This window comes from Grus americana, chromosome 3 (genome assembly GCF_028858705.1).
Source record: "Grus americana isolate bGruAme1 chromosome 3, bGruAme1.mat, whole genome shotgun sequence".
In the NCBI taxonomy this organism is placed as follows: Eukaryota; Metazoa; Chordata; class Aves; order Gruiformes; family Gruidae; genus Grus; species Grus americana.
The window spans coordinates 155,535-181,900 of NC_072854.1; the positions used below are offsets into that span (position 1 = coordinate 155,535).

The 26,366-nt window shown below is 49.5% G+C and overlaps 1 protein-coding gene and 1 pseudogene across 11 annotated transcripts in view; one reads left to right on the top strand and one right to left on the bottom strand.

The window, feature by feature from the left end:
- Positions 1-26,366, top strand: part of IFT172 (intraflagellar transport 172) — a 61,392-nt gene that overhangs the window by 12,206 nt on the left and 22,820 nt on the right. For 6 of the 11 annotated variants that reach the window (XM_054819450.1, XM_054819446.1, XM_054819441.1 and 3 more), the window contains 16 exons: positions 10,361-10,504; positions 10,640-10,752; positions 11,326-11,365; positions 13,818-13,883; positions 14,274-14,353; positions 15,782-15,869; positions 16,730-16,944; positions 17,041-17,164; positions 18,261-18,356; positions 18,969-19,130; positions 20,869-20,922; positions 21,446-21,549; positions 22,179-22,264; positions 22,781-22,893; positions 25,201-25,368; positions 25,728-25,864. In XM_054819450.1, coding sequence (XP_054675425.1) covers positions 10,361-10,504; positions 10,640-10,752; positions 11,326-11,365; positions 13,818-13,883; positions 14,274-14,353; positions 15,782-15,869; positions 16,730-16,944; positions 17,041-17,164; positions 18,261-18,356; positions 18,969-19,130; positions 20,869-20,922; positions 21,446-21,549; positions 22,179-22,264; positions 22,781-22,893; positions 25,201-25,368; positions 25,728-25,864 — 1,790 coding nt within the window. Of the gene's footprint in view, positions 1-7,496; positions 8,577-10,156; positions 10,279-10,360; positions 10,753-11,325; positions 11,366-13,506; positions 13,655-13,817; positions 13,884-14,273; positions 14,354-15,781; positions 15,870-16,729; positions 16,945-17,040; positions 17,165-18,260; positions 18,357-18,968; positions 19,131-20,868; positions 20,923-21,445; positions 21,550-22,178; positions 22,265-22,780; positions 22,894-25,200; positions 25,369-25,727; positions 25,865-26,366 lie in introns of those variants that run through there. The other 5 variants (XM_054819448.1, XM_054819449.1, XM_054819447.1 and 2 more) reach the window with 5 other exon arrangements.
- Positions 2,021-4,771, bottom strand: LOC129204117 (uncharacterized; annotated as a pseudogene).

The window sequence follows — 26,366 nt, forward strand, 5'->3', positions numbered from 1 at the left end:
CTGTGCGTGCGTGTGTGTGTGTAAATGTACCAGCACGTCTTGAGCACATGTGTATGGTCCTTAGAAGGAGACCTGTCCTTGCATACCATGCAAGAGCTGCAGGTCCTCTAAAGTCATCTTGCACGCATCTCTCTGACTCTCTCAAGAGGGCTGTCAGGGATATACAAGAGGTTTTTAAAAAGCTCTGGTGCCCTGGAAAATGTTTAGAGGCTCTATCCTGGAGAGTCAGAGCAGACACGTGCCTACTATTATGCGTTGTTTAACCAGACCAGCGGCACACACAAAGAAACAAAGGAGCAAGACTGTGCTGCAAAGTCAAGTAGCTGGGGTAGTCACCAAAAAGTATTGCAAAATGGACTGGTTGTGGCCAAATAAAAAAGGAGCACAATAGTCTGTCACATTAAATGTAAAAGCAGGGTGTGATGTTGAGGCAAAAAAGAAACCCTCCCTCCCAAAAAGATCCCAGCCACCACTCTTTCTCAGACCATGGCAGTGCAGGAAGGCAGGGAACTGCAGAGATGAGTGCTGCACAAGAAAGGCAGCAGCAATGTTGGACAAGAGGTATTTTTCTGAGGCATGTACAAGCACGACCTGTGAATGAGTCCGGCAGCACCAGCACAGTGCAAATTCCTGACACGATTCCGGGGCAGAGTAAGACATGCACACGTAACACAGACCACCACCACCCCCCCCCCCCCCCGCCCCCACAGCACCAGCACCACAGTGGCACAAGGAAAGGGCTCTGTGGCTCATGCAAAGCAATTCTGGCACATCAATTTAAGAGAGGTTGGACAGTTTTAGCACATGTGTGTGGGTGATAGTGAACCCATTGCTAGCATGTACATTACTAAAACAGAACAGACTTGGCAAAGGCTCTCACACACACACAAAGCTGAGATGGGGCTGGGGAAGCATTTCACTCACTGCAGCAACAGCTAGTTAAAGCCAGGAATAACAGCAGAACTGGCACCCATGAAGTCCTGCAAGAAGCCATATAGGGCTACAGCAGTCAGCATAGTCACAGCAAAGAACACGCTGCAGCAACCATGAGTTCCAGGGAGAGAGAGAGAGACTGTTAACCTGCTTGGAGCACTTCTGTCTGGAGATGTGACAGCTACCAGGCAGCATGGTAGACGCCCCACCCCACCCCCCCAGTGGCAGGAGATGGTGACTAAATTATTCACAGGACACAAGCAAAGGGCGAGTGAAGCAACCAGCATTAGCAACAGTATTGTCGACCCCTCAGCACTACCTGCAGCACTCAGGTGCAGGACAGCGTGGACACCAAGCATCCTGGTTCAGCACAGGGCAGGAAGCCACATCAAGGGCTGTTAAACCCGCACCACCAACAGGTTAGTCATCCCTCAGTACTGGAAGCTGAGGCTGTGACGATGACCTACTCACCCTAGCAACCCCAATAACATCTACAGGTTGCTCTGTGCCCTCAGCAGTGAGAGGAAAGGCATGAGACCATGCCTCAATACACAAAACTGCAAGTGAGAAAAACAAAGTGCAGCTCTTGACTGACCTGCAGGGACCCAAGCCTCCCTAGAGTGCACAGCTTGCCCATGTCTCCAGACGACAGCCAGGCATGCAGCAGGACAAAGGCACCGCAGAGCAGGCACACTGGGGAAGACACTGAGACCTGTTGGCACATGGGGGGGGGGGGGGGCTTGTGTCCTCCCTGGCCTCAGCATGGTCAGCCATCAGCTCCCATCCATGCAGATGACATTCCCAGGTGCTCAAGACACACCAGTCCAGCACAGCCTGGACCAGCTCCCCCACCAGATAACAAGGGCCACCCTGGGCCCTGGCAGCCCTCAGTACAGGGGAAATAGCTCCTTCAGGGCCAGCAGCTGAGGAAGATGGAGCTCCAGGGCAGCTGCAGGCTCCACAAGCTCAGGGCACAGCCCAGGCCCTCACTGCAGGTGAAGAAACCTCACTGCAGGCAGTGCAGCAGAAACACAGTACCTTGCACACTTGTGCATTGCACCCCATCCAGCACTCAAACCCAAATGTCAACAGTAAAAAAACCCTCGGTTTATTTCGCTATAAAGGCGAGCTTTCCTTTAAAAAACAGCTCATTTCACTAGCGAGAGGGTGTGGGGCTGAACTGCAGGGGTAAGGCCTTCCTCCCTCACTCCTCCAGGCCAAGCCCTATTGCTTCCTGAGGGTCACACATACCAAGCAAGTCTTCCACCATCTCCAGGGGCCACTCAGCCTCAGCTGGTCCCCAGTTGCCACCACTAAGAGCAAGGCAGGAGAAACAAGTGAGGCAGGTCAGACACAGCGCAGTCCGAGAAGCACTGTCTGCATCCTGCGGGCTCAGGGCACTTCGGGTGGCTCTGCATGCACTGGGAGCGGGCAGAGCAAGGAGCACCAGTCCACCAGCCCGAGCTGGGAGCAGGGAGCAGCTGCGGTTTGAGGTGATTCATGCAGGCGGAGAGCAGGACAAGGAGCAGGTGTCACAGTCTGTGCGCTGCGTGGCAGCAGTGCCAGCAGACTCCATGCCTGGTGGGCAGTGCCAGGGGCAGGCACTGTCTGGCCCAGGTGCAGGCACAGGGTGAATCCTGAGTGGCTGGTCCATTGTTGCAGAGATTTGGCTTAGCCCAGGGGAGTCTTAGGGCCACCAGTGGGGAGGTCTCCAACCCTTCCCAGCCCCTTCCAGCTGTCTGGGGGTTGCCCCAAGCGGTAGCACAATAGCTGTGCAGTAGGAGACCTCGCTCTGGGCACAAGAGGTGCTGACTCTGAAAAGCAAGAGAGAGGAAGACCCAGTCCATGAGGCATGCAGTTGGGAACCCAGCACAGCCTAGGAGGGGAAGCAGACCTTCCCAGGTGAGCCATCAGCCCCCTCCCCCTGTGGAGGACATGCTGGGGGATGTGGCAAAGCAGCACTGAAGGAACTTACCTGCTGGGGTGTGGGCTCTCCTCCCCAGCTCCTCCATGCTGCTTTGGAAGAGAACAGAGCACCCATCACACCCCAAGCAAGGCCTGCTGAGAGATGCAGCATGCTCACGTCCCTGACAACACAGGCATGGTGCAGCAGTACCAGGCATTCAGAGTGCAGAAGGTCCTAGCCCACTTGCTACCAAACCCTTTCCCTACACCCGCCTCTCCCGAGGCTGCAAAGCCATATCTCCTTCCCATCAGGAGCCCCCATGTACAAAGGGCTGCCACTTCACAGTGCCACATACATAGCTCCAGTGTGTGCATGCAGTGGTTCCCAGCTGACACCAGCTCAGACCAGGCTCAGCCCTGCAGTGCTGACAGACCCCAGCCAGGTGCCAGACACATGGAGAACAGCCACAGTGGAACAGGCCTCTCACACCCACTGGCACTTCTGCAAAGACCTATGGGTTAATCCTCCACTGCTGGACTGGTACCATCAGCTCAACCCCAGGCCCTAGTCCACATAGAAGTCAGCATGACCAGGCCTCCATCCTGGTCCAAGCCCCAGGGAAATCAGTGGGAGGAAGATAACTCTGAGTCCCACCTAAGAAGCACGTCTGAATAGGCTAGCCTCAGCAAAGAGTGGCAGAAACAGAACAAGTAACATCTCTGGGTACATCCTGAGGGTCAGCATCTGTCCCCCACGGCACTGCAAAAGCTGAACTGCAAGATCTGCCCCTCCACAGCTCAGGTCCCTGTTCACTTGACATCTCAGCTGACAGGCAGAGAAAGCAGCAGGAAGCTCCCCCTTGCTCCCACACAGATCTCCTCCATGCTCCCACCATGCCCATGGCCCCAGCAGCTCCCCTTGCACAGTGCCCAGAGCAGGAAACAAGAGAGGGTTCATTATTCCTGAACACAAGCGGCAGCTCACTACCTACCCAGATAAGGTTTCACCGACGTTATCTTCCTCCTCATCTTCCTCCTCCTGGCAAACAAACAAACAAACCAAAAAAACACTGTGACACCTCACTGCCTGGGCAGGTCTCTGCCAGGAGCGAGGCTGGGCTGCCCAGAGTCTGTTCTGGAGCAGCAGGGCAGTCCCTGGCCCCTTCACAAGACAGTCACCCACCAGGCATGGCACAAAGTGTGCCTACAGGCAGTAGGGGGAAAGATGGCACCTGCAGTGCTGGGCTGCTGGAATTCTCAGGGCTCAGGCACACAAGGGGAGAGACATTACAACTCTTCTCACATCCTCTCCAGCCAGCAGAGCACCAAACACAGGCTGTGAGCAGGGAACAAGCCGAGACAGCTGCTGCACACAGCGTACCTTTGCCCAGAGATAGGAGTGGGGTGAGCACATCTTGCAGCTGGAGGGCCAGGCAGAGAACCACCTGGGAGCAGGCTGTAAGCAAGTATGACCCCAAGCACTGCCAGCCTGGACCAGCACTGGAAACACGAGGCCAAGGACCAAGCGTCCAGAGGCTCCTGGGCAAAGACATGGTGAAACTGGCAACACTGGCAATGCTCCGATTGGCTCCGGACATGCAGTAGGTGTCATGCAGACGGGCAGGGCTGAGCCTTAGCCCAGACTGGCAAGATGATGAGCACAGGGTCCTCTCCTTCAGAGACACTGTCTCACCCCTAGCCATGGCACCAAGTGTGCAGAACAGGTCCCAGCTCCCTGTTTAACAATGCCAGCAGAGCAGGGCTGAGGGCTGCAGCAATGTTGGGCCTGACAGGAGAGCTCCTGGAGCAAAGACCACCTGAGGAACTGTGCCTGCCTTGTGAGCCAGACATGTCAGGCCACCATGTGTGAGGGAGGCTGTGCAGATATCAACAGGTCCTGGAAGGTCAGGAGGAGGGAGCTGTGTAAGGGTTACTCTTTTCCTACAAGACAACCCTGGGCATGGGCCAGACTTGCACATACTGTACCCCAAACTGGTGTCTGAAGGGAGGGCTCCCCGGGGGGGCTGGCTCACTTGGTCTGCCGGGCTCACTGCTCTCCAAGACACATGAAGGGTGAAGGGGCTGTTCCTGCCTAGAGCCTGGGACAGGGCAAAAGCAGCAGCGTTAGTGCCTGCAACCTGGAGAAGGCCCAGCAGAGGATGTACAGGCAGGACTGTGGGCAAGGGACAGATACCCCTGCAGTACTCAGGGGAGGATGCAAACAAGGGTGCAGGAACACTGCTCAGGGCAGGTACCACAGGGCCCTGAGCTGTGCTACAGCTCAGCAATGCAGAAGAGATCAGCATGGATAGCAGGGATGCCCCCCACCCTGCCCCAGCCAGAGATAGGGCAGGCTCCCCATGTGGCGCCGTGGCAAAGAACGCAACAGCAGGGACAACACTCTCCCTGCTTGGTGTTTCACCAGCCAGGTAGCGAGACATCTCTCCTCCACACAGCCCATGACAGGGTCCTGCACTGGAGACCCCAATCCTAGGGCTAGGCAGAGGGACATGTTTGAGAAATTTCTCCTACCTGCATGTGCTGCTTCCCAGAGATCAAGTGCCATCTGGAAGGCCTGGGCCACGGTCAGAGTCACAGCCTGGGCCTGCATACAGTAAAGAGAGGGAATGTCTGCTTCCATCTGGGCCCTCAAGCCAGGAGAACCCCCCTGCCATGAAATCTGAGAGCCCCCAGGCCTCCCTCACTGCCTTTCTCTGCAGTGCACACACTCAAATCCCGAAGGCCAGGTCTCGATGCTGTGTTGGTCTGCCCACGTGGGCCAGCCATCCCCAAGAGGAGAACCCAGAGGACAGAAGGACCTCCTTTTGCTCACCACCTGCCTCTGCAGTGTGTGAGCACGCATGGTCCCTGGCTCCATTTCCAGCTGAGGTGCACAGAGGTAAGGGCCTTCTCTCTCTGAAGGGGGAGAAGGAAGGCCCTTGCTCCCACCCTTACCTCATGGAGCCAAGAGCAGAAGGGAAGTGCTTACAATCTTCTTCTTGGGTGAGAGGAAGGCATGGCACTCCAGCGCCCCACTCTCCTGGCTCTGGGCAACATAAGCGAAGACTTTGTTCTGCAGTTTGTCTGTTGTGCAGTAGGAGATCCTGCAGGCAGAGAGGAGCTGCTCAGGGCAATAAGGGACCCCAGCACAGGTCTTCTGCTGTGCTCCCAGCACACCAACCAGCAGTGCTGACAGCCTAAGGCTTTCATCTGCCCCAGATGATCAGGTAGCCCAGTCCCCCAGCAAGGGCCAGAGGCTGCCTGGCACCTACAGCTAGTAAGAGATCTCTGCACCCACAGGCATTCCCTCCTGTGCTGCCTCAGTGTGCTTCCCGGTCCTCTGATGCCCAGTTCGACCCAATGTATGAACTCAAGCACTGGGACAAAAAGGAGCATAGAAGGGTGGGTGACTGCCTCCAAGGACATGATTGGAGGTCAGGCAGCAGGATGATCTGCCTTGGCACATCAGCTCTGGTGCTAAGACCCAAATTTTGCACCAATGAGATGTCCTGTCTCTGCTTCCCATCTAGCCACCAGCCTGCAGCCACACTCCCCTCACACCCAGCACCCACAGACACCCAACCCAGCCAAAGCACAGCTGGTAGTTAAAAAACTCCCACATTAGCTCTCACAGCAACTGCCTTTAGCCAACCTGTAAGCTGCAGTCTGTGGCACCTTCATGCCCTTGCAGCCAGAAGAGCAGTCCTGTGTCAGTGGAGAGAGACAGACATGCAGTCCTGCCCTAACTGTGGGGCTTTCCAACCATCAGCCTTGACATCCTGCTTGAATGCCAGAAGAGACAAGCAAGGCCCAGGGAAGAGACAGATGGACTGACCCGGAACTCAAGGCCACCCAGGACCCTGCCTGCATTCAGCCCCAGGCAGTGCTGTGGGTCACAGCAGGGAGAGGGCATGGGCCTCAGGGAGCCAAAGGAAGACCTAAGCTTGAAGGTACCAGTGACAGAAGGCCCAGCCCTCCCAGGCTGCTCAAGATCCCATCAGTCTCCAGCTGGCTGCTGGGGAACACCCAGGCCCTCCACATGCCATGCCCACCTGTAGATGGAGATGTTCTCAACCATCTCCTTTGTGTCTGCATCCTGCAGCGAGATGCCCCTTGGAGACACTGTCAGAATCACCTTCTGGAACTTGCGAGCTCCCACCCGTGCCTGGCAGTAGGGAGACACCAGACACCTCTGCAAATCTGGCAAGGGTCTTCACACCCCTCCCCTTGCTGGCAGACTCTGTATGGAGTGCCACCCACTTAGACCCTTGCTGCAAAGGCTCCTGCTGTAGGGATGGGAAAGCAGAGCCTGGAGATCAGGCACGCCCTGCAGAGAACACCCCTGGAATCCATTCACACTACTGCCGTGCACATGGGAAAGGACAGATCCCACCTCCCCCAGTATTTCACCCTCCTCTCCCTGCTGTGACAGGCACAGCTCTGCTCCTAGCCATGTTCCTGGTGTGGGAGCAGGCAGCAGCAGCTGTCCTGCAGGAAGACAGCTTCCCTCACAGCACACAGGCAGAGAGCAGCCAGCCTCTTGCATGCCACCCTCCTCGTGGGAACAGCACAGTCCCTCACTGGGGTTCAGGGCTGGGACGTGGACACTTCCTGAGAGTCCAGGGGCTGGGCTCTGAATTGGCTCTTCTCCACCCCAGCACAGCAGGGCCCCAGGGCCAGCTCTCACCGTGGCCACGATCCTGCGGATGGCAGCAGCAGCCATGTCTTCTCCTTTGGGTTTTTCTACCAGCGTCATGCCTAGATACTTGAGTGTGAAGCACATCCCCTCAAGCAGCGGCTCCTGCATATCAGCCCAGCTCTCAGGAAGCTCTGCAAAGACAAAATGCCTTAGAAGCCACGTGCCAGCAGCCCCATGGCTCCTCCCAGCAGAGCCACCCCACCTTGTTGCAGCTTCACTACTCCCAGCAGCAGTGCTTCTACCTGCACTCAGCAGGGCACTCTCCTAGCTCTGTGATGTTCTTAGAAGAGGAACGGAATGACAGGATAGTTCACCCTCAAAGCTTTAGTCGTGCATCCCTGGAGGTACACGCTCTGTCAGCACAGATAGTAAGCTCCTGCATATCTGCCCAGGGCCTCAGATGCTGCAGTGTTCACTGCTATCTGCAAAAACCTTTAATTCCTGGGTCTCATCTACTTCACGACAAGCAGGATGTTCTCAGTACTGCATTCATCTCCCCCACCTAAGCCACTGGCGCAGCAAGAACAGCAGCATTTGCTGCCACACATGGTCAGATCAAAATCCCCAAGTTGTCCCAGTGTAACCAAAGTCAAACCCTCTGGTAGCTACCATTTACAGCAGCAGGCTGCCAGAGAAGAGGTAGCTTGTCCAGCACTCGTGATCCAAGCTGAGGTGACTGGGAAGCAACTGCACCACAAAGATTGTGTTAAGGAAGAGCTCAGACTGGTATTTCAATGATGCAAACTAGCTTTCAGGAAAATGGATTTTATGGATGAACTCCAATGCACAGAGGAAAGAGAGCTCCCACGTGCATTACTTTGCAGGTCACAGAATTAAAGGGGCACTGGCTTGTTTCCTGTATCCTCTCTTTTCAAACCCCATTGCTCCAGTCAAGAAAAAAAAAAAAAATTAAAAACCCAAAGGGTAGAGTGTCTGTTCACTCAAGAAAAATTGTCTCAGGACAGTCCTCAGCATCTCCAGCTTCCTTCAAAAACCAGTCCAATTCACCAGCATGTTCTGCCACACAGCAGATGTGCTGGTGGGAGAAGGAGCCCTGGCCCTACAGTCAGTCCTGACACCACTACCGTTGGCAGAGAACAACCAAATAAGCACTGTAGGAACATCCATTCAACCTCTGCTCCCACAAGACAAAGCCATTGGCTTCAACAGAAAGTTCACTCTCATCGAAGGCAAAAGCTTTAGTTATCAGACTAGCGTGCCACACACAAAGGACCAATTCTCTTGTGCCAAGCACTTCCTGGTGATAATTTTCAAGGAGAGTTGAAGCAGATGTTAGCACACACTTACTTTCCTCAAATCCCAAAGCACAAGAATGGTGAGAGAGGAGATACGCAGAAGGGCTAATACACAAGGAGTCACAGTCTCTCTCTTCTTGGGGATTCAGCCCACACAGGGAAGGAATAGGAACACAAAAGTTAAACACTCTGCTACAAATGCCAGATTTGTACACTTCCCTGGGAATTGCTTAGGTACCTACTGTTCACACTAAGCTAATACTTTTCAGGGTTATTTTTCATCTCTTTCCTGGGATTAGCTCCCTGAACATAACTGGCACACTTGCAGAAGGCTTCAACTCATAACTGGAATAACCTGAACCCACAGGGAAATCAGGAGACCTTATTTGCACAGCATACTCCTGCACAAATGACTACTACCAGGGAACTCACCTGGTACCACGCAGGCATCAGGGACCTCTACCCAGCATAGAAGAGCACTGTCTCACTCTGAACTTTGAAAGCAGCCCACACATGCCAGGGCTGCCTGCTGCTCCAACACAGCTTTTGGGCAGCTGAGACTGAGAAAGCCCAGGCACAGCCCTCCTGCTGGGTCTGCGGGGTCAGCCTTGGATCTGGCCGTGCCACAGACAGCACGGCAGTCAGCCCGCAGCAAGCGACACGCAAGCTTGCCAAACTCACTTGCACGCGTGTTCGTGCCTGCAGAGGACCAGGCGCAACAGTTCAGGGAGGCCAAGGCCTGCGCAGGCTGGGGAGGGTGCCCACAGGTAAGGCACAGAGTGTTCCAGCACCCAGCACCGCCTGTCACAGCCGCCCGAGGCCTTGGCGCAGGTGGCCTCAATTCAAAAGTGGGGCGAGAGGCTGGCAGCCAGGGGAGCACGGCAGGGAGGGCCTCGGCCTGCAGTCCCACAGCCTGCCCCACGGCACCTCCACGCCGCTTCAGCCCGCGGCCCCACGGCACGGCCACAGCCGTGCCCCGTACCGCTCCCCACAGCAGGCAGCAGCCGCGTGCCGGGCCCGACCAGACCGAGATGCGGGCTCCCGTGCCCGGAGCGATGCCCCGCCCCGCCCGGTCCGCGCCGCAGGTGAGCCCGGCCCGCGGCCCCCGCCCGTTCCCCGGCAGCCGCGGCCTACACTCACTGCGCCGCCGGCGGAGCCCCAGGCCGTGCCGGGCGAGGCGCGGGCTCCGCAGCACAGCGCGCCCCGCCGCCCGCAGCGCCTCCATAGCGGAACCAGAGCCGCGTCCGAGTCCTGCCGGTACCGAGGTGATGGGGAGGGGAGGAGCGTCTGCCGCTGGGCTCGGCGCGCTGACGTCAGCAGCGGCGGAAGCGCTGGGGTTGCCACGGCAACGGGGGCGGGGCGAGGTGGGGCCGGCGGTGGCGGCGGTGGTGCGGGCCCGTCCCGGTCCCGGTCCCAGTCCCAGGTCCGGCCCCGGCGTTCGGCGCGATGCAGCTGCGGCACGTGCGGACTCTGCTGGCCCCGCAGGTCGGGCCGGGCCGGGCCGGGCCGGGCGGGGGGGAGCGGGCAGGCCGGGGGTGGCGGTGCTGAGGCTGTGTGTGTCCCGCAGGACGGGACCGCGCGGGTGACCTGCATGGCCTGGTCGGCCAGCAGCGCCCGGTTCGCCGTGTGCACCGCGGACCGGGTGGTGCTGTTGTACGACGAGCAGGGCGAGCGGCGTGACAAGTTCTCCACCAAGCCCGCTGACGCCAAGGTGAGGGCCAGGGGTCCGGCCTGCTGCTGCTGGGGCCTGCAGCGATGGGGCGCAGTCGTGGTCTGTGGGCTGGTGCAAGTGCGCTTGGGACAGGCCGGCCTTTCCCTGTGGTTCACACTGCCATCCTCTCCACAGTACGGCAGGAAAAGCTACGCGGTCAAAGGCATGGCCTTCTCCCCAGACTCCACCAAAATCGCCATCGGCCAAACGGACAACATTGTCTACGTCTACAGGATTGGAGAGGAGTGGTGAGTCTGGTGGTGGAGTGTCCAGCGACCATGAGGAGGGGATGGCACTCTCCTTCCTGCCGTACAGTGTGCTTTCTGGGTATTGATGCTACCTGCATCAGTGTCCTGTCCTGCTCCTCAGCCTGATACACACTGTGGTACGCATCATCTAGCCTGCAGTGAATCACTTAGATGTTTCTATGGTGAGCAGCAGACAGGCTTTCCTTGAACACAGCCCTTTTGAAGCCCTGTGCGAGCACGTGCCAGCTGAGCTTCTGTGGAGCTGGAGCTGTAAAGCCTATGCTGCTGTCCCCTGTTTCATATATGTGGTGCACACCTGCCTCACTTCAGCCTCATTTGCTGGTGTATGTTGTGCTAAAGGTGCTCAGAAAAGCAGGTGACCAGAATTTTGGAAGCTTAGAAGTTGGGTGGGTTTGGTTTTAATTTTCTGCATAAAGTTGGCTTGTGGTACAAAACTTAAATGGCCTGGTTTTGGCAATACTAAAACAGATGGAACGCAAACGGTAGAGTAACCAGAATGGGCAGTATTACTAGCTTTGCTGATAGTAATTTTTTGTCTACCTTTTTCTGCAGGGGTGACAAGAAGGTGATATGCAACAAGTTCATCCAAACGGTGAGACTCAGACTCCTGTTTAACTCCATTTTGCCCAGCATGTGTAGGATAAAGACAATTAGAGGTCTCTCTGCTCATACTTATAGGTGCGCTTGGCCAAACTGTCAGTGGTACTTGATCTCCAAAAGATGCAGGTAGATCCAAAGATAATCTCCAAATTTTGAGGCATGTATTACTTGCCAAGCTTCAGAGGCCTCATAATGCCTCAGTAAACACTGTAATTAATTGTTGAATGATCAGTGTGGTCAATTACAAAACTCTGGGGACTACTTTAGGTATCAGTGGGCAGAATGTTTTAAGAGAAAAATAGGAGAGACTCTGAGCCCAACTATTTTTCACAGGTTGGCAACTCTAAGCCCCAAGATTCCTTATTAACCAAAATGTAAAGTGTGCAGAATTCAGTCAAACAGCACAGTTTCCACACGTTCAAAGGCCTCAGCTTTGTAATTTCAGTCAGATTATCTCCTTGGCCTTCTTCATGTTCTGCTGCTCTAACTCTGTCTGCGTGTGTCAGAGAGCAGTCTATTCAGTAGGTCTCTGGCAAGGATTGTCCTGAGGTTGATGTAAGTACCTGGAAAAGGCAAAGGTGGGTCGTGGCCCACCACTGCAGCTGCTCTTAGGGCGGCTTAGGAGTCCCTCTAGCCTCTCTGAATACTCGCTGCTGGTTGTAGGAGGGGAACCCATGTAGTTCTGTTGCTCTGGCTATAAGTGAAGAAAGCCGTTGGTCAGCCTTTGGTTCTCTGTGGTTGAGCTGCTGCACTGAGTGATCATGACAGTGGAATAGAGTGTCGTGAGGAAAAGAGAGCAAGAGGGGCTTAGTGTCCATTTGTCCCTTTCCTGAACATCGTGGTTATCCTGTGTGTGGATACCTGTAGCCTCATTGGAGAGTCCTTTCATTGTTTATTGCTTGCTACCTGCCTGCTGGCAGGACTAGCTTCCTGCCCCTCTCACTCTCCTTTGCTGCAGCACCTGGCTAACAGCCTGGTGGGAGGCTGCTTGCCTCTCACAAGCTTAGATGCTGTGCACAGCATGTGTACAGGTTTTTTATATTTTTAATATAGTGGTTCATTTATCTTTTCTCACATTCTCTGATTTTTCCCATGCCTTTTCTACCATTTCTATCATAATAAATCGTTTATTTTTTCTAATGCTATATGTGTGGGGTTTTATCACCGTGTCTGTTTTTTTTCCTGTAACTAAATATTGTTATTTACAAATTTTTGGTGTGTTCAGTCAGTATGAAATATCACTTATCGAGCCCTTTCCCTCTCCTGCCATTTGCAAAACCTGTTGGGCACTCTTACACATCTTGTGAATCCAGTGACACTGTTCAGCTCTGCTGGCAAGCAAGGCATCCTGTTAGAGGGTCAGGATGAGTACGTCCAAGTTTGACTTCTTTGTACTACTAGCTGAGCACATTACCACTTTGTGAAGCTTGTTACTAAACTACTGCTGAGCTGCTTATGGTTGTGTTAGACTGAAAATAAGGATCTGGCAGATAATGAGGGAAATATATACATGTCTGGGAAACAGATGTAATAGAAAAATGGGTCTTGGTCATTGGTTGGACATGTAAATTATGAGCAGCTTAGGTATCCAGTGTGTTGTAGTTTACATTTTGGTATCTGATTGTAGCTGTATTTGCTGATGTGAATGGTAAGAGCAGGGAGTAGAAGGTGAGATGAATAAATGAGGGTGTATATATATCTAAAGCAGGCCCAGATGCTTAAAATGGACCAGACGAGCCAGTGAGGCTAGTCTAGTGGCACAGTGCCAAACACCAACCTTCTTACTGACTGAAATTCTTCAGTTTAAGTGTGAAGCGATTTCATTAACTCTCTTGACCCTCTCTTAGGTTGGGTTTCGTGGTCAGCTTTATTCATCCTGACCGCCACCTCAGATTTTGAGAATACCTTTGGTTTGGATTTAATGAACCTGTTTCTATCTGACCTTGGTAGCATCTGATAACTTATCTTGCTTGTAAATGAAAAAATAAAGATTATTTCTGATTCATCGAACGAAGATCCAATGTACAAATATTCTCATATCTATTAGAAAAGCTGGCAGAGTCAAATTATTTTTGTTTTACACTTGTTGTTGCAAAAAATCTTTTAAAATACATTTTGTACATTCAACAATAGCATGTGGAAAACCACACATCTGATCAATAAGTAATCCTCTCAGAAGAGCATCCATACTGAACATATCTGATATAACTGATGCCCTGCTTTAGCCCTTCTGAGCCTGTTACTTTACCCCAGCTCATTGTTATCCAGTTTAAGCTTCAGCGTGGAGGACCTCAATCCTACTTTAAGGTCTGTCTAAATGCCCCCATCTCTTCTCTTTCTTGGTCTGAGTGGTCTTACCATTCATGAGCTGTCTTATGTAGCAATGGGGCAAGAAGCTAAGTAGGGCAGAGCTCTTATCTCTCTTTTTACCTCTTCCTTGGCAGAGCGCCGTGACCTGCTTGTTGTGGCCAGCGGAGAATATCATTGTCTTTGGTCTTGCCGAAGGAAAGGTAGAGAAACTTATTTGCCTGATTTTTTTTTCCATGCAGGGGCTACCAAGGCCTGCAAGCACCTGGACTGCAGGGTAGGAGCCATTACTGTGTGGCACTGGGTATGGAATAGCAACAAAGGGATTACACCACTGACCTGAATTTTCTGGTTCTGGTTCCCAGTTAGTCCTTGGAGATTCTACTGGATCATTTGGTCCTTTTCCCAAACCTTTCTAGAAATGTGGAAGTGTGACTCCAACTTTTCCACTTCTTCTCCAACCTACCGGAAAGCAACGAGCTTCCTGTGATTTCTGGTGCTGGTCATGGACTGGGAAACTTCTGGGGATGTTACACTGGGGGAAATCCACCTTCTTCAGACAGAAGCAACATTGATCAGATTCTCTTTCTCAGGTTCGTTTAGCAAATACAAAGAACAACAAGTCTTCCACCATTTATGGGACAGATTCCTATGTGGTCTCGCTAACTTCCAAGTGAGTATGGCATTTCTTTAGCCTACGCTGCTTTGGCTCAGTCTCTTACCCACTATTGGCCCTGGCATAACTAGCGGCAGCATGGGAGGTTGCCAGAGTGTCTTCCTGCTGTCAGTTCCTTGTTGAGATAATAAAATACTGTGCTTTCCAGAAAGAATTCCTTCCTAAAATCTGATACTTGGCTGTGCCACACTGGCCCATGCAGTTCAGTTGTCCCTCAAATACATTTCATGAGATTACTTACATACTTTGATTTATTTAAATCCATGACTTTATAAAGATTAAATTTGTTGACTAATGTTAGTAATTAGCTAGATAAAGTTAAGTTTAAGGGCTAAAAAAAAAGTCAAAATATTCTGCCAGATAACACTGTGACAAGGCTATAATTAGAAAAATAACCATAAAGTGCAATTTAAAATTATTTTAACTAAGATTTCATACTACTTTAGTATCCTGTACCTAAAAAATTTAAGATATGTCATGGTCCTAGCAGTGGGATTTTCACTAAATGGTGTCATTCTTGGTTTTGAGTGCTAAACAAATTTAAAAAAACTAAAGGTAGTCTAGGACTCTGGCTTCCTAGTGCTGAGAAATCCCTCCAAAGTCTGTTTGCCTCTAGTCCAGAAGGTTTCTACTTCCTCTCTCTCTCTTCCTCTCTCTTCACGCCCCCTTCTTCCCCCACCTCTCTTTGCCATTTTCCCTCCTGTCCCCCAATCCCCCCCCCCTTCTTTTATTTCTAAACACAACTCATACTGTTATTGCTATAGTGTCAGTGACAAATCTGGGATTGCAGTCAACAGAAGACAGATGTATGATTCCTGGATTGTTACAGTGTTCATAGGATTTGTGCTCTGTACTTGAATCATCATTTAAAAGTGTTCTTTCTGGGTACATTTCATTAGGCCTGTTTTTTCTTCCTTGCTGTCTTCTCCCTGCTTGTGTCAAGAAGTACACAAGACTCTATTGCTACAAATAACGGACTTAGGCTTGGAGTGTTTGTCCAGATGTTTTTTCTCTAAACCATGTTGCTTTTAGGGATTTGTGGTGTCACAATATCCAGCCTCACTTCCGGAACAGTTCCAATGCAAGGGTTGTTTGATATACCTTGCTATAAGAAATTGTGTGCATGGTCATTATTCAACTTAAGGTTACTTAGCCTCTCTGTTTTAGTAATACAGAAAGTTGGTTATTGTGATTTTACGTGATGAAGATAGTTAACTGGCCACTCTCCTTTCCACTCCCCATACTTTTGTCTGCTTTGTTTTTACAGACACTGATACAGGTACTAGGTATTTTTGTGTTCATTACCCAGCTTATCTTCAGTGAATCAACAATGACCCTGGGACTGGCTTCTCTGGGCAGGGATATGAAAATAAAGGCGCAAGTCTTACTGCAATATTGCATCATCCTGTCTGTGTTTCTTTGCAGTGTGTCGGGGAGAGGAATCCTGTCTGGCCATGCAGATGGAACCATAGTGCGCTTCTTCTTTGATGATGAGGGCTCAGGTGAATCACAGGTATTGAAGGTCCTTCTTCAATAAGCAAAACTCCTGTTTGCACAGCCTACTCCCCAGCTCGAGAGCTCTGGAAAGGGATCACAGGCTGTGAGGGAGTGCAAGTCTGGAGAGGAGCTGCAGTCTGTGCTTGCTAGCGTAGGTTTTATAGAACATTGATGAAGACGGAACAGTGACTAGATGCTTTGAAATACACTGAGTGCGGTGGTAAGAGGGGAAGTTAGGTTTTTGTGTATGAGACATAAGGCTTTTCAGGTGTCTCGAAATATCTGATGTTAGAGTGTCCAGGAGAATGATGCTTGAATGGTGGGGTTCCAGGCAATAGCTATTGTCGTCTTCCCACTAAGCAATGTATAATTATCCCAGTTAACCCTGGATCCGAAGTTCACACTCTGTGGACAGGATGCTCTAGGCACCCAGCATTTCTCCTGAGCCTCCTGCTTCTTCCCAAAAGGAGTAATCTCTGTGCTTCAAGCTGTGGTGAAGGGAATGCTATTCTCACCCAGATCTTTTCTCTCCAACTGAAACAGTTTGAGCATATCTGCTCTCTACCATGATATGCTGAAGGCCATTATATACTCTGCTATGATAAGAGTGTATCCCAGTCTAGTTAATGGTACTGGTCTTCTTACTGGCATCAGGAATCTTCTCTCCCAGTTAAATAAATGGAATAGTTGATACATCTCTCAGTTCTGGTTTCTGTCTACCTTCCTACAGACTGGGGCAGGCAGACAGAGCAACCCCCATGAACTGGGCTTTACAGAAGGGCCTCATGCTGCTTTCCTTGTGATAGCTGAGTACAGAGGCCGGTTGGGGGCTAGAGCAATTCACATGTTCAGGATGTTCTTTCTTGTCTATTGTAGGGTAAGTTGGTGATGCATCCCTGTCCTCCTTATGCCCTCGCCTGGGCTTCCAACAGCATTGTGGCTGCAGGCTGTGATAAAAAGATTGTAGCTTATGGGAAGGAGGGCAGTGTGATTCAAACCTTTGACTATAGCCGGGACTCATCAGAGAAGGAATTCACCACAGCAGCTGCCAGTCCTGGTGGCCAGTCTGTTGTCATTGGCAGCTATGATAGGTATGGTGCCTGATGGTAAAGTCTCCCATTTATAGTGCTTTCTTCTTCAACCTTACGCAGTTCTTCATGTCTCTGCTTTCTCATCTGTTCTCAAAGGTTAAGGGTTTTGAACTGGAGCCCACGCCGCAGTGCCTGGGAGGAAGGCAAACCCAAAGAAATAGCTCACCTCTACACCATCACAGCTTTAGCATGGAAGAGGGATGGTTCACGGATCTGTGCGGTTTGTATCATCAGTCAGCAACCCTGAGCCTAAGTCACACGCCAGGGACAGTCTTACGCGTGCTCCTGAGAACAAAGTGATGTGATAGAGGGAGAGCTTATGAGAGTGGTCACACCATCACCTAGGTGTGCGATGCAAGGTGCCTAGGCTGAAGCCTTGTGCAAGGGATACTGCCACAGTCAGATGTGCAGTGTGCAGAGTATGAAGCTGTAAAATATCATTGACAATTGTGTAATGGCTCATTGGTAGCAGCAGTCCTCCTTTTTTCACATAAGCATAATAAGGTCAGCATAGCTTCTCTAGAGCAGTCTCATGAGCATTCTTTCATCTGAGCACCTGTGAGAAGCAGTATAAAAACTAATCTGTTACTTAAACTCTATGTTTATGTGCTATGTTTTCAGTACAGGGTTGTCTTTCTTCTACTTTCAGCTGTTGGGCCTTGATCTGCCTTTCTCTATTAAGTTAAATAATTCTTTAAAGCTCTTTAAATTACTCTTTCTGAAATCTTTCTGTATTAAGTTGAATAGCTCTTTAAAACACTTACATTATTTAGGAAGGTTGCTATTTACAACTTTTATTTAATAGTTTCTGCATCTTTTTATGTTCAACAATCAAGAATCCTTGAGTTTTTTTCAGACAGGGAATTAATTGAACATGTGAACAAACATTTGCAGAGAAGGGGAAGGGACATCAGTGTAAGGAATGGGGATGCTATAAATAAAGAGATAAAGGTGGAAGGATTCTGCTGGAAGGGAGGAGAGATTGGGAGGCTAGGAGAGGGAGAAGGGGGAAACTGAGAAGGGTAACGGGGATGATGAGAATAAGAGTGATTTTTAACCCCTCTTCTTCCTCTACCATGTACCTGCCAGTATTTGGTAAGCTCTGTTTCTCTGAGAATTTCTCAATCTTTCTGTTCTCTCAAGAAAGTCAAGGTAGGGTTGGTCCTCATGCATCTTGGGGCTTGAGCCTTGTTCCCCACAGCAGCCAGGACCTGTGGATTTCTGTCTCACCTCTCATCCTCTTCATGTAAGTATGGTCTGGAATATGTCTCCTTAACAGAATTCACTGACTACGTGCAATGTGTTTGTTTCCCCAGGGCACTCTGTGTGGAGGAGTTGAACAATTTGACTGCTGCCTTCGCAGAAGCATTTACAAAAATAAATTTGAAATGACATATGTGGGACCAAGTCAGGTAAGAGAATATCCAATGAGGTAACATGTCTTGATGAAAATGGGAAGCTTGCTGAAACTAGACATGTTTGGAGTTCTGCACCTATCGTTTGTTTGTAGCAACTTGTCAGGAAAGGCATAGGCGATATTCCAGGGACAGGGTCAAGTCTGGGTGGAAATTGGCTAGGAACGAAGACAATGGAGTTTATTTCCTAGCTTGTGAATTTGTGTGGGGTACCTCCATGCCGAATGCAGGTTCCTTTAATTGGTTTAATTTCAGCCAACTTTATCTTGTTCAAAATCAAGTAGCAAGGGTGAGCTAGCAGTCTAGGCAGCCCTCTGTACTCAGTGGGGAGAGAGCAGGACTCAGAGGGTGGCTCATCCTTGGGGACCTGAGTAGTCCTCCAATTAGGCTAGAAACTTCTAAATGGCAGAAGTGAGAATCCCACACTTTTACTAGAGTTGTCATCTCGTACAACAGGAATGGTAAAGTTTCTTTAAAAAGCAGAATGAAATGATGTGAGGGGACATCTAAATACCCAAGTGTCATCTGTTGCATAATCTTCCATAGGGCAAGAAGTCTGTGTTCTTCCTTTGTGCATGGCCTCATATTGCTCTTTCCCACTTTCTCTAGGTCATTGTGAAGAACCTCTCAACAGGAACTCGAGTTGTGTTGAAGTCCCAGTATGGTTATGAGATTGATGAGGTGAAGATCTTAGGGAAAGACAGATATCTGGTGGCCCATACCTCAGACACATTATTGCTGGGTGACATCAGCTCCAACAAGCTCAGTGAGGTACTGGAAAATCTGTTGCATTTCTCAAGTGTCAAATGCCTAACTTTGTAACTCAAAAGATATGTTTTCTGCATGGGAACAAATCGTCTATTTTTCAAAGAGTCATAGAATCATTCAGACTGGAAGAGACCTTGGGAGGTCTCTTATCAAACTTTCTGCCCAAAGGAAGATCAATATTAAGTTCATATGTCATTGCTCAGATCCCACAGTTTCTCTGGTCCCCTGTTCCAATGTCTTACTGTCTTCAGGGGGGAAAGCTTTCTTCCTAAGTCTCGTTGGAATTGCTATTTTAATTTATGACCATTTCTCACCCTTTCGCTGTGCATCTGCCAAAATAAACCTGGCATCACCTTACTAGAGGTCTCTTAAGCCTTCCCTTCTCCAGGCTGAAGAAGCCAAATTTTTTCAGCCTCTCTTTGCAGTGCAAGTGCTTCAACCCCAACTATCTTGATGGCATTCTGCTGAACTTGTTCTAATTAATCAATGTCTGTCTTGTACTAGGGGGCCCAAAACTGGATGTAAGACATAGGTACATTCCAGATGTGAATGTATGATTCTTAGTGTGTTTAAAAACAAAACAAAGCAAAAAACATTCATGACTGCAGTACCACAGCTCATGCTGTTTCTCTGAGTATGCCAGTATCATTTCTGGTACCAAACAATTAATACAAACTGTCCATACCCTGAGCCTTACAGTCCACTGAGTGCTGAGCCTATGTGCCAAGTCTAGAGAACGTGGGCAGTAGCTTAGTGTCTGATATAAGTATTAAATAAGTTTCGGGGCATATTTGCTTTGTTCACACAGGTATCATATGCTTTTAATCAGGCTAATGGTGTGTTAATAATCTAGTTGGGATTGATTGATCAAATCTGACTACAGATTTGAGTTGGAGGATACTAATACTTGGTAATCCAACTGAAAATCTGGCCAGACTAAGTCTCCCAGGTTTCTCTGCATTATACTGCACAGAGAAGTTCTTCTTTCAGTTGAACAGCTATACTAACTTCTTACAAAGAATAGGGTTGTGAGTAGTCCATTTACCATCTTGCTGTCTCACTGGAGTTTTGTTGAAGCAGTGACTTGCAGCTGTTGCTCAAGGAGGGAAGGGACAGCTGCAGCCTTGGCTTTCAGTTTTCTGCCTCTCTGACCACTTGCCTATTGTCATCACAGTAACTATTGTATTATTCAGTGCTCTTCTCAAATTCCAAATCAGTTGTTCCCCCTCACTGGCACTATGCTGATCAGTCATTGCTAACATGACCTCAGAAAAGAAGGGTTTCAGCTACACATCGTGTGGAGATTCTTCCCCCACAAATGGTAGCACTGATTCTGTGGAGAAGATTTAGGATTGCAGAGGCAAAGGGGCTGTTGGGGGGTGCTTTTTATAATAAAGTGAGTCTGAGGAAGGTGGAGAAGTGCCTGTGAAAGAGTAGGCTAGAGGGAGTACGTTGCTTACATGAAAGCCTCTTGTCCAGAAGGCAATAAGATACTGCACAAAGAGAACAGGAGTCTGAAGCAGAGGTTAAAAAAGAGAGGGAAGTGAGGAACTTGCAAGCTGGGAATAACTGAACAACAGTGTTGACAGCTGGAGTGCTGGAACATGATCCCTTCTGCGGTGTAATTCTTGCTCTCTGTTTGGGAGTTGAGAGCTGGACAGTGGACCACAATGCCTACAGCCTGGTCCCCTGCAGGAGCTGTCAGCCTGGCATTTGCTGACTCCATGCCATTGCTTTGTAGGTAGCCTGGCAAGGATCTGGAGGGAATGAGAAGTTCTTCTTCGACAATGAGAATGTAAGTTGGATGGGACAGGATGCTTCCCATGAATGGTGAGTAAAGCTGTGCGTGCACCAGCAGAAAAAGTGTCAAGTGCACTTCTGGAAAACCCTGTTTCTCAGCAGTTTCCTTGACTTACCCTCTCCATGCAGATCCTGATCTGCTTCCTCCCCATACTTGCCTTTTCCGCATGCCAGGTACAGAACAAACTTGGTATGTGGACTGTCAAGTTATACAAGTCTTAACCCTATAGGAGAGAGGAGTGATAACAGAGCAACAGCCAGAGAGGATGCTAGAGGTACAGAATACAGCTGTCAGGGTGACAGTTTGGCTCCCGCAGGACTGATAGGCCCACAACTAAAATCCCCACCCTGAGGTAAAGCTGGCAGTCACAACAAGAAGCCAGGGACAATTCCTTACTCATCCCAGAGGGTTTGAATTTAGACTTGTGTGCAGCAGGGTTCTTTTCTGCACACCTCACTGGCAGGTACATGTGCTTACCTGGCTTTTCTGTAAGAGCATATTCCCCTCTCACCTTCAGGTCTGCATGATCTTTAATGCTGGAGAGCTGACACTGGTGGAATATGGAAGCAATGACATCCTGGGGTCTGTCCGCACAGAGTTCATGAACCCTCATCTTGTCAGGTAAGTGTTACACCTGTCTGAGTGGCCTCACATATATACACTTCAAAGTGTCCCACTCTGTAGAATGCAGCCCCCAGACACTGGGACATGAGTAGTCTGCTTCTGACAGTGACCAATGGTGGTTCGGTTACACTTAACAGTTGTAAAGTTTTAGAAGCACAGGAGCCCATTTTCCTCTGATGCATGCTTATTGAAGCCTGACTTGACTATTGCTGAAGAAGTACCTCCTGTACTTGGGTATCTCTGCATCCAGCTGGTCCTAGTACAGCATTATTAGGGACTCTGGATGCCAGCAGGACCTCCTCTGTCCATCTGAAATACCATACTCCATTTTCTGATTGAAGAGAAGGGAGGATCACGGGCTGCTCAGAGGTAGAAGCAGCGTAACTAATTTGCTATTGGGACCCTGGTTCCAGAGGGGCAGCTTCCAGAGTGAAGCCATGAATGAGAAAGGTTTGTTCTCACTCGAGGCAGCCATAGGTACTGTGCAAGAGTCACAGGTCAGAGAACTGCAAGAGGCTCCATGTGCTTGGGGAAACTGCAGGTAAGTCTGGGAGGGAGTACGTGATTCAGTCTGATGAATTTAGAGAGTAGTAAAGGTAATGGTCATCGTTCCCTTCCAATAATAGTGTCCGTATCAATGAGAGACGGCAGAGAGGCATGGAGGAGAACAAGAGACTGGCTTATCTGATAGACATCAAGACTATAGCAACAGGTGACTGTAAACCTCCCTCCCCTGTATTTTGCCAGCCTTCCTGATTCCTTTGCATTTTCTGTGCCTGGCAGCATATCCCTGAAGGTCCTCTTTGCAATCACTCTACCAAGCAGCAGATTCCTGAAGCCCCCCTTCGCATTCACTCTGCCTGGCAGCAGACCACTAGAGACCAGGCTCTCCTGCTTTTGGCAGGTTGGCTGCCTGGTGTGGACACAGTTGTGGGTGGCTGTGACTGTGTCCTGGACCTGAGATTCTGTGCAGTTCAGCATGATGATATTGCTGCCCGCACTGCCTGTGATCTGTGCATGCTCACAGAAGGGTGGAGGGAGTTACTGCTGTTGATAAGGCATCAAGATAAAATGTCACTGTGGTCTGCTTTTTATGTCACGGTGTGTTTGCCAGGGTGTCCTGCCCTAATTAGGTCCTAGGCACTTGATCCCCATGGGGCAGCATTGAATGTTCAGCACTTTGAGGCACGTTAGGTACTTACACTGTTTCCTTTCTTTCCTTCCCAAGTCGACCTTGCTGGTGGCTACAACGCTGGCACTATCAGCCATGACAGCAAGATTGATTGGCTGGAGCTGAATGAAACAGGCCACAAACTACTCTTCAGGGACAAGAAGATGAGGGTGAGGCAGGCGCATCTGGGGGAGTGTGGCAAGTTGGCATGCCTGGGGAGAGGTAAAGATAGATATGCCTGAATGGAGGGAGGGAGGTGAGAAACATCTGAAGTCATGATTTTTTGACCACTCCTTTGCGAAAGATAGGACATATTCAGATTGCATGAGCTGGCAACATTGCATGTTTGGTCTTGAGTCATAGCTAATTCTGAAGTTAGTTACTAGACATCTTGCTCCATTTCATCACATCTGAAAATGAAAATCATAGATTCTTCTGCTGTAAGACAGAGACAAGTGAGTTAATATCAGGATGAGGGCCCTAATGTTGCATTTAAACATATAGATTAAAAAAAAGGTGTTCTCTGCAACAACTTGGCTTATGTCTGTAAGATGAACTCTCTAATTCTCTAAAACAGTATAGTCACAACCAAATAGCTTGTTCAGTATGGCCCTTGGCTTGTGCTGATTCCCAGACCACAACTGAATGTTATCTGGGAGAGTACTAGTAAACCCAGGACAAAACCATGCCCAAAATAATGGTAATGGTTTCACACTACAGATTATGATGTGCAGGTACTCACCTCATGTCCTAGCCATGTTTAGTTTAATTGTACAGATACAGCTGAAGCAGCTCACTGCAGCAGGCAAGAAGATCATAGGATCATGGAATCATAGAATGGTTTGGGTTGGAAGGGACCTTAAAGATCATCTAGTTCCAACCCCCCTGCTGCAGGCAGGGACACCCTCCACTAGCCCAGGTTGCCCAAAGCCTCATCCAACCTGGTCTTAAACACTTCCAGGGATGGGGCATCCACAAACTCTCTGGGCAACCTGTTCCAGTGCCTCACCACCCTCACAGTAAAGAATTTCTTCCTAACATCTAGTCTAAAACTACCCTCTTTTAGTTTAAACCCATTACTGCTTGTCCTATCACTACACTCCCTGATAAACGGTCCCTCTCCATCTTTTCTGTAGGCCCTTTAGGTACCGGAAGGCTGCAATTAGGTCTCCCTGGAGCCTTCTTTTCTCCAGGCTGAGCAATCCCAACTCTCTCAGCCTGTCCTCATAGGAGAGGTGCTCCAGCCCTCTGATCAACTTCATGATCATGACCCTCTTAACTTTCAGAAGGAGGATTGTTTCATGTCTGCAGCTGTTCAGGACACTTTTCACATATCCATAAAAGTATCAATTGAGATACCTTCACTACAAAGGAGGCTGAATCACTGCCAGTAGCAAGGGCTTCTGTTTGGGCTCTGCTGCACTGATACTCTTCAGAAAGGTACTAACAGTGATTGCTGCACCAGATGAAACAGGCTTCTATTTCTAAGTGATATGTACATTTCCACAAAGTTGTACGTCTCCTATCATGTAAGAAGAGACAACTTTCCCAGCAATATATCATTTTATATTTATTTCTGCAGTCTTGTTCAGTTTATATTTGGGTCTTCTGCTGTCTCAACAAGAGACAGGGGCATCATCAAGATTGCTGTTGCCTCTTCTGGGTCCTGTTCAGGCCTCTTAAGAGGCTACATAGACAGCTCCTTCATTAAATACTGCCACCAGCCTAAATCAGACAGTACCACGATTCTCCTAAGCTATGTGTGTACATATTTCTCAAACCAGTTTGGTACAGACTGAAACAGAGACTTTCTTGTTCTCTTTTGACTGGTGTGTCATGAGACTAGCACAATTGTCTCTTCTTTTTCTCATCTTTGCTAGGTGAGAACAATTATGACAAGGAACAGAGACTGCCTAGGACTTTTAAGTTACAAGGCATTATACATCTTTATTATGCCATGTGTCAGGTTACGCCTTCCAAATTGTCAGGTTTGTTTCAGGGAAGCGTATTCTACAAACATACCCTCTCACCCTATTTGCAACAGTTCTTGCAATAGGACTCTACCTAGGATGGACAGTTCAGCCCAGAACTGCAGAGAATGGTCCTTCTTGGTCCCTCAGTTTGTTTGCATGAAGGACTTAAGAGACCATTCTCCTGTTCCAGCTCTGCAACTGAGAGGGAACTGAAGTAGCACAAGGCATATTCTGGTTTATATATGTACATGCCTGGCAATAAGGAAGGCAGGATCTGAGCATGCTGCTTAAAATACTGCAAGGGTTAAAAAAGGTAAGTCTTGGATAGTAATGTATGTAAATAACAGTGTGGGAGTTTGGGCTATGTATCTTGGAAAAAGTCTGATTCCTGGGTGGTGATATCTGTTTATAAGATGCTTGCTCAGATGTTTCTACCATGTTCATGTGAGCTAGCAGCCCAGCTTTGAGCCCAGCTGAGCATTTTTCTCTTCTTCCCCCCTCTAGTTGCAGCTCTATGACATTGAAAGCAGCACCAAGACTACCATATTGAACTATTGCTCCTATGTGCAGTGGGTCCCAGGCAGTGATGTGGTGGTGGCCCAGAACAGAAATAGCCTTTGTATTTGGTATAACATTGATGCTCCAGAGCGAGTCACCATGTTTCCTCTGAAGGTAAAGCTGTGGAGACTTGATTACCTCCAGCAGTTTCTGTTACTTCTTGCTCATGTGTGTTGGAATAGTCAGGGTGGTATTGCAGAAGGGAACTGGTAGTTTCTTCTGGACAAAATATGAGCTCATATGTCAATTTTGTGGCAGGCATTTCTGGCAGAAGATGGAGATAGTTAAAATAGCAAGGAGCCACTCAGTGGCTTTTTCCTTCCCTCTGGTGAGATAAGGATGATGTCTGCTCAGTGTGAGCTCATTCAGCAGAACTTTAATCAGCAGAGCAGTCGCGATGCTGTCCTCATATCCCTGCTACCCTGCATACTTTAGGAGAATGTGGGAATGTTGATAGCTGTTACTCTTTCCAGGGGGATATTGTAAACTTGGAACGTAATGATGGAAAGACTGAAGTGATAGTATCTGAAGGGGTGAACACTGTGTCCTACACCCTGGATGAAGGCCTCATAGAGTTTGGAACTGCTGTTGACGATGGGGATTATCACAGGTAAGTGCTAGATACACCACATGGTGATGGCAGGTAGCCCACTTCACATGACATCTGAGAGTCAGCAATCCATGAATTACAGCAGTACAGCTTTCCATTCAGAGTTGAAGTTTAGGCTCTGAGCATGATGTTGGTGCCAGATCTGGCTATAATGCACAACAGAGTCCTTCAGGACCAAATATTCAGCTTTTTCATCCTCACAGCTCTGTAGTTTCAAACTCAGGGGCACAAGAGACTGTCCAGTCTGGTCCTATTGACACTGACAGAAATTCACTGAAGGCGGTTTTCACTTACCTGCAGTGAATGAGACTGTCTGAGCAGCCAGATGTGAAGTGGTACTCGGGTGCTTTTGCTGGTGCCCCTCCAGGGATGGTGACAGCATCATGGAAACATTCAGGAGCTGTGCAGAGTGAAAACTGACTGTCTGAAGCAGTCATGGTAGCCACATGGGCACTGCTGACATTGTTATAGGGCTTAAAATTGACAAGGGAAGAAAATTTAA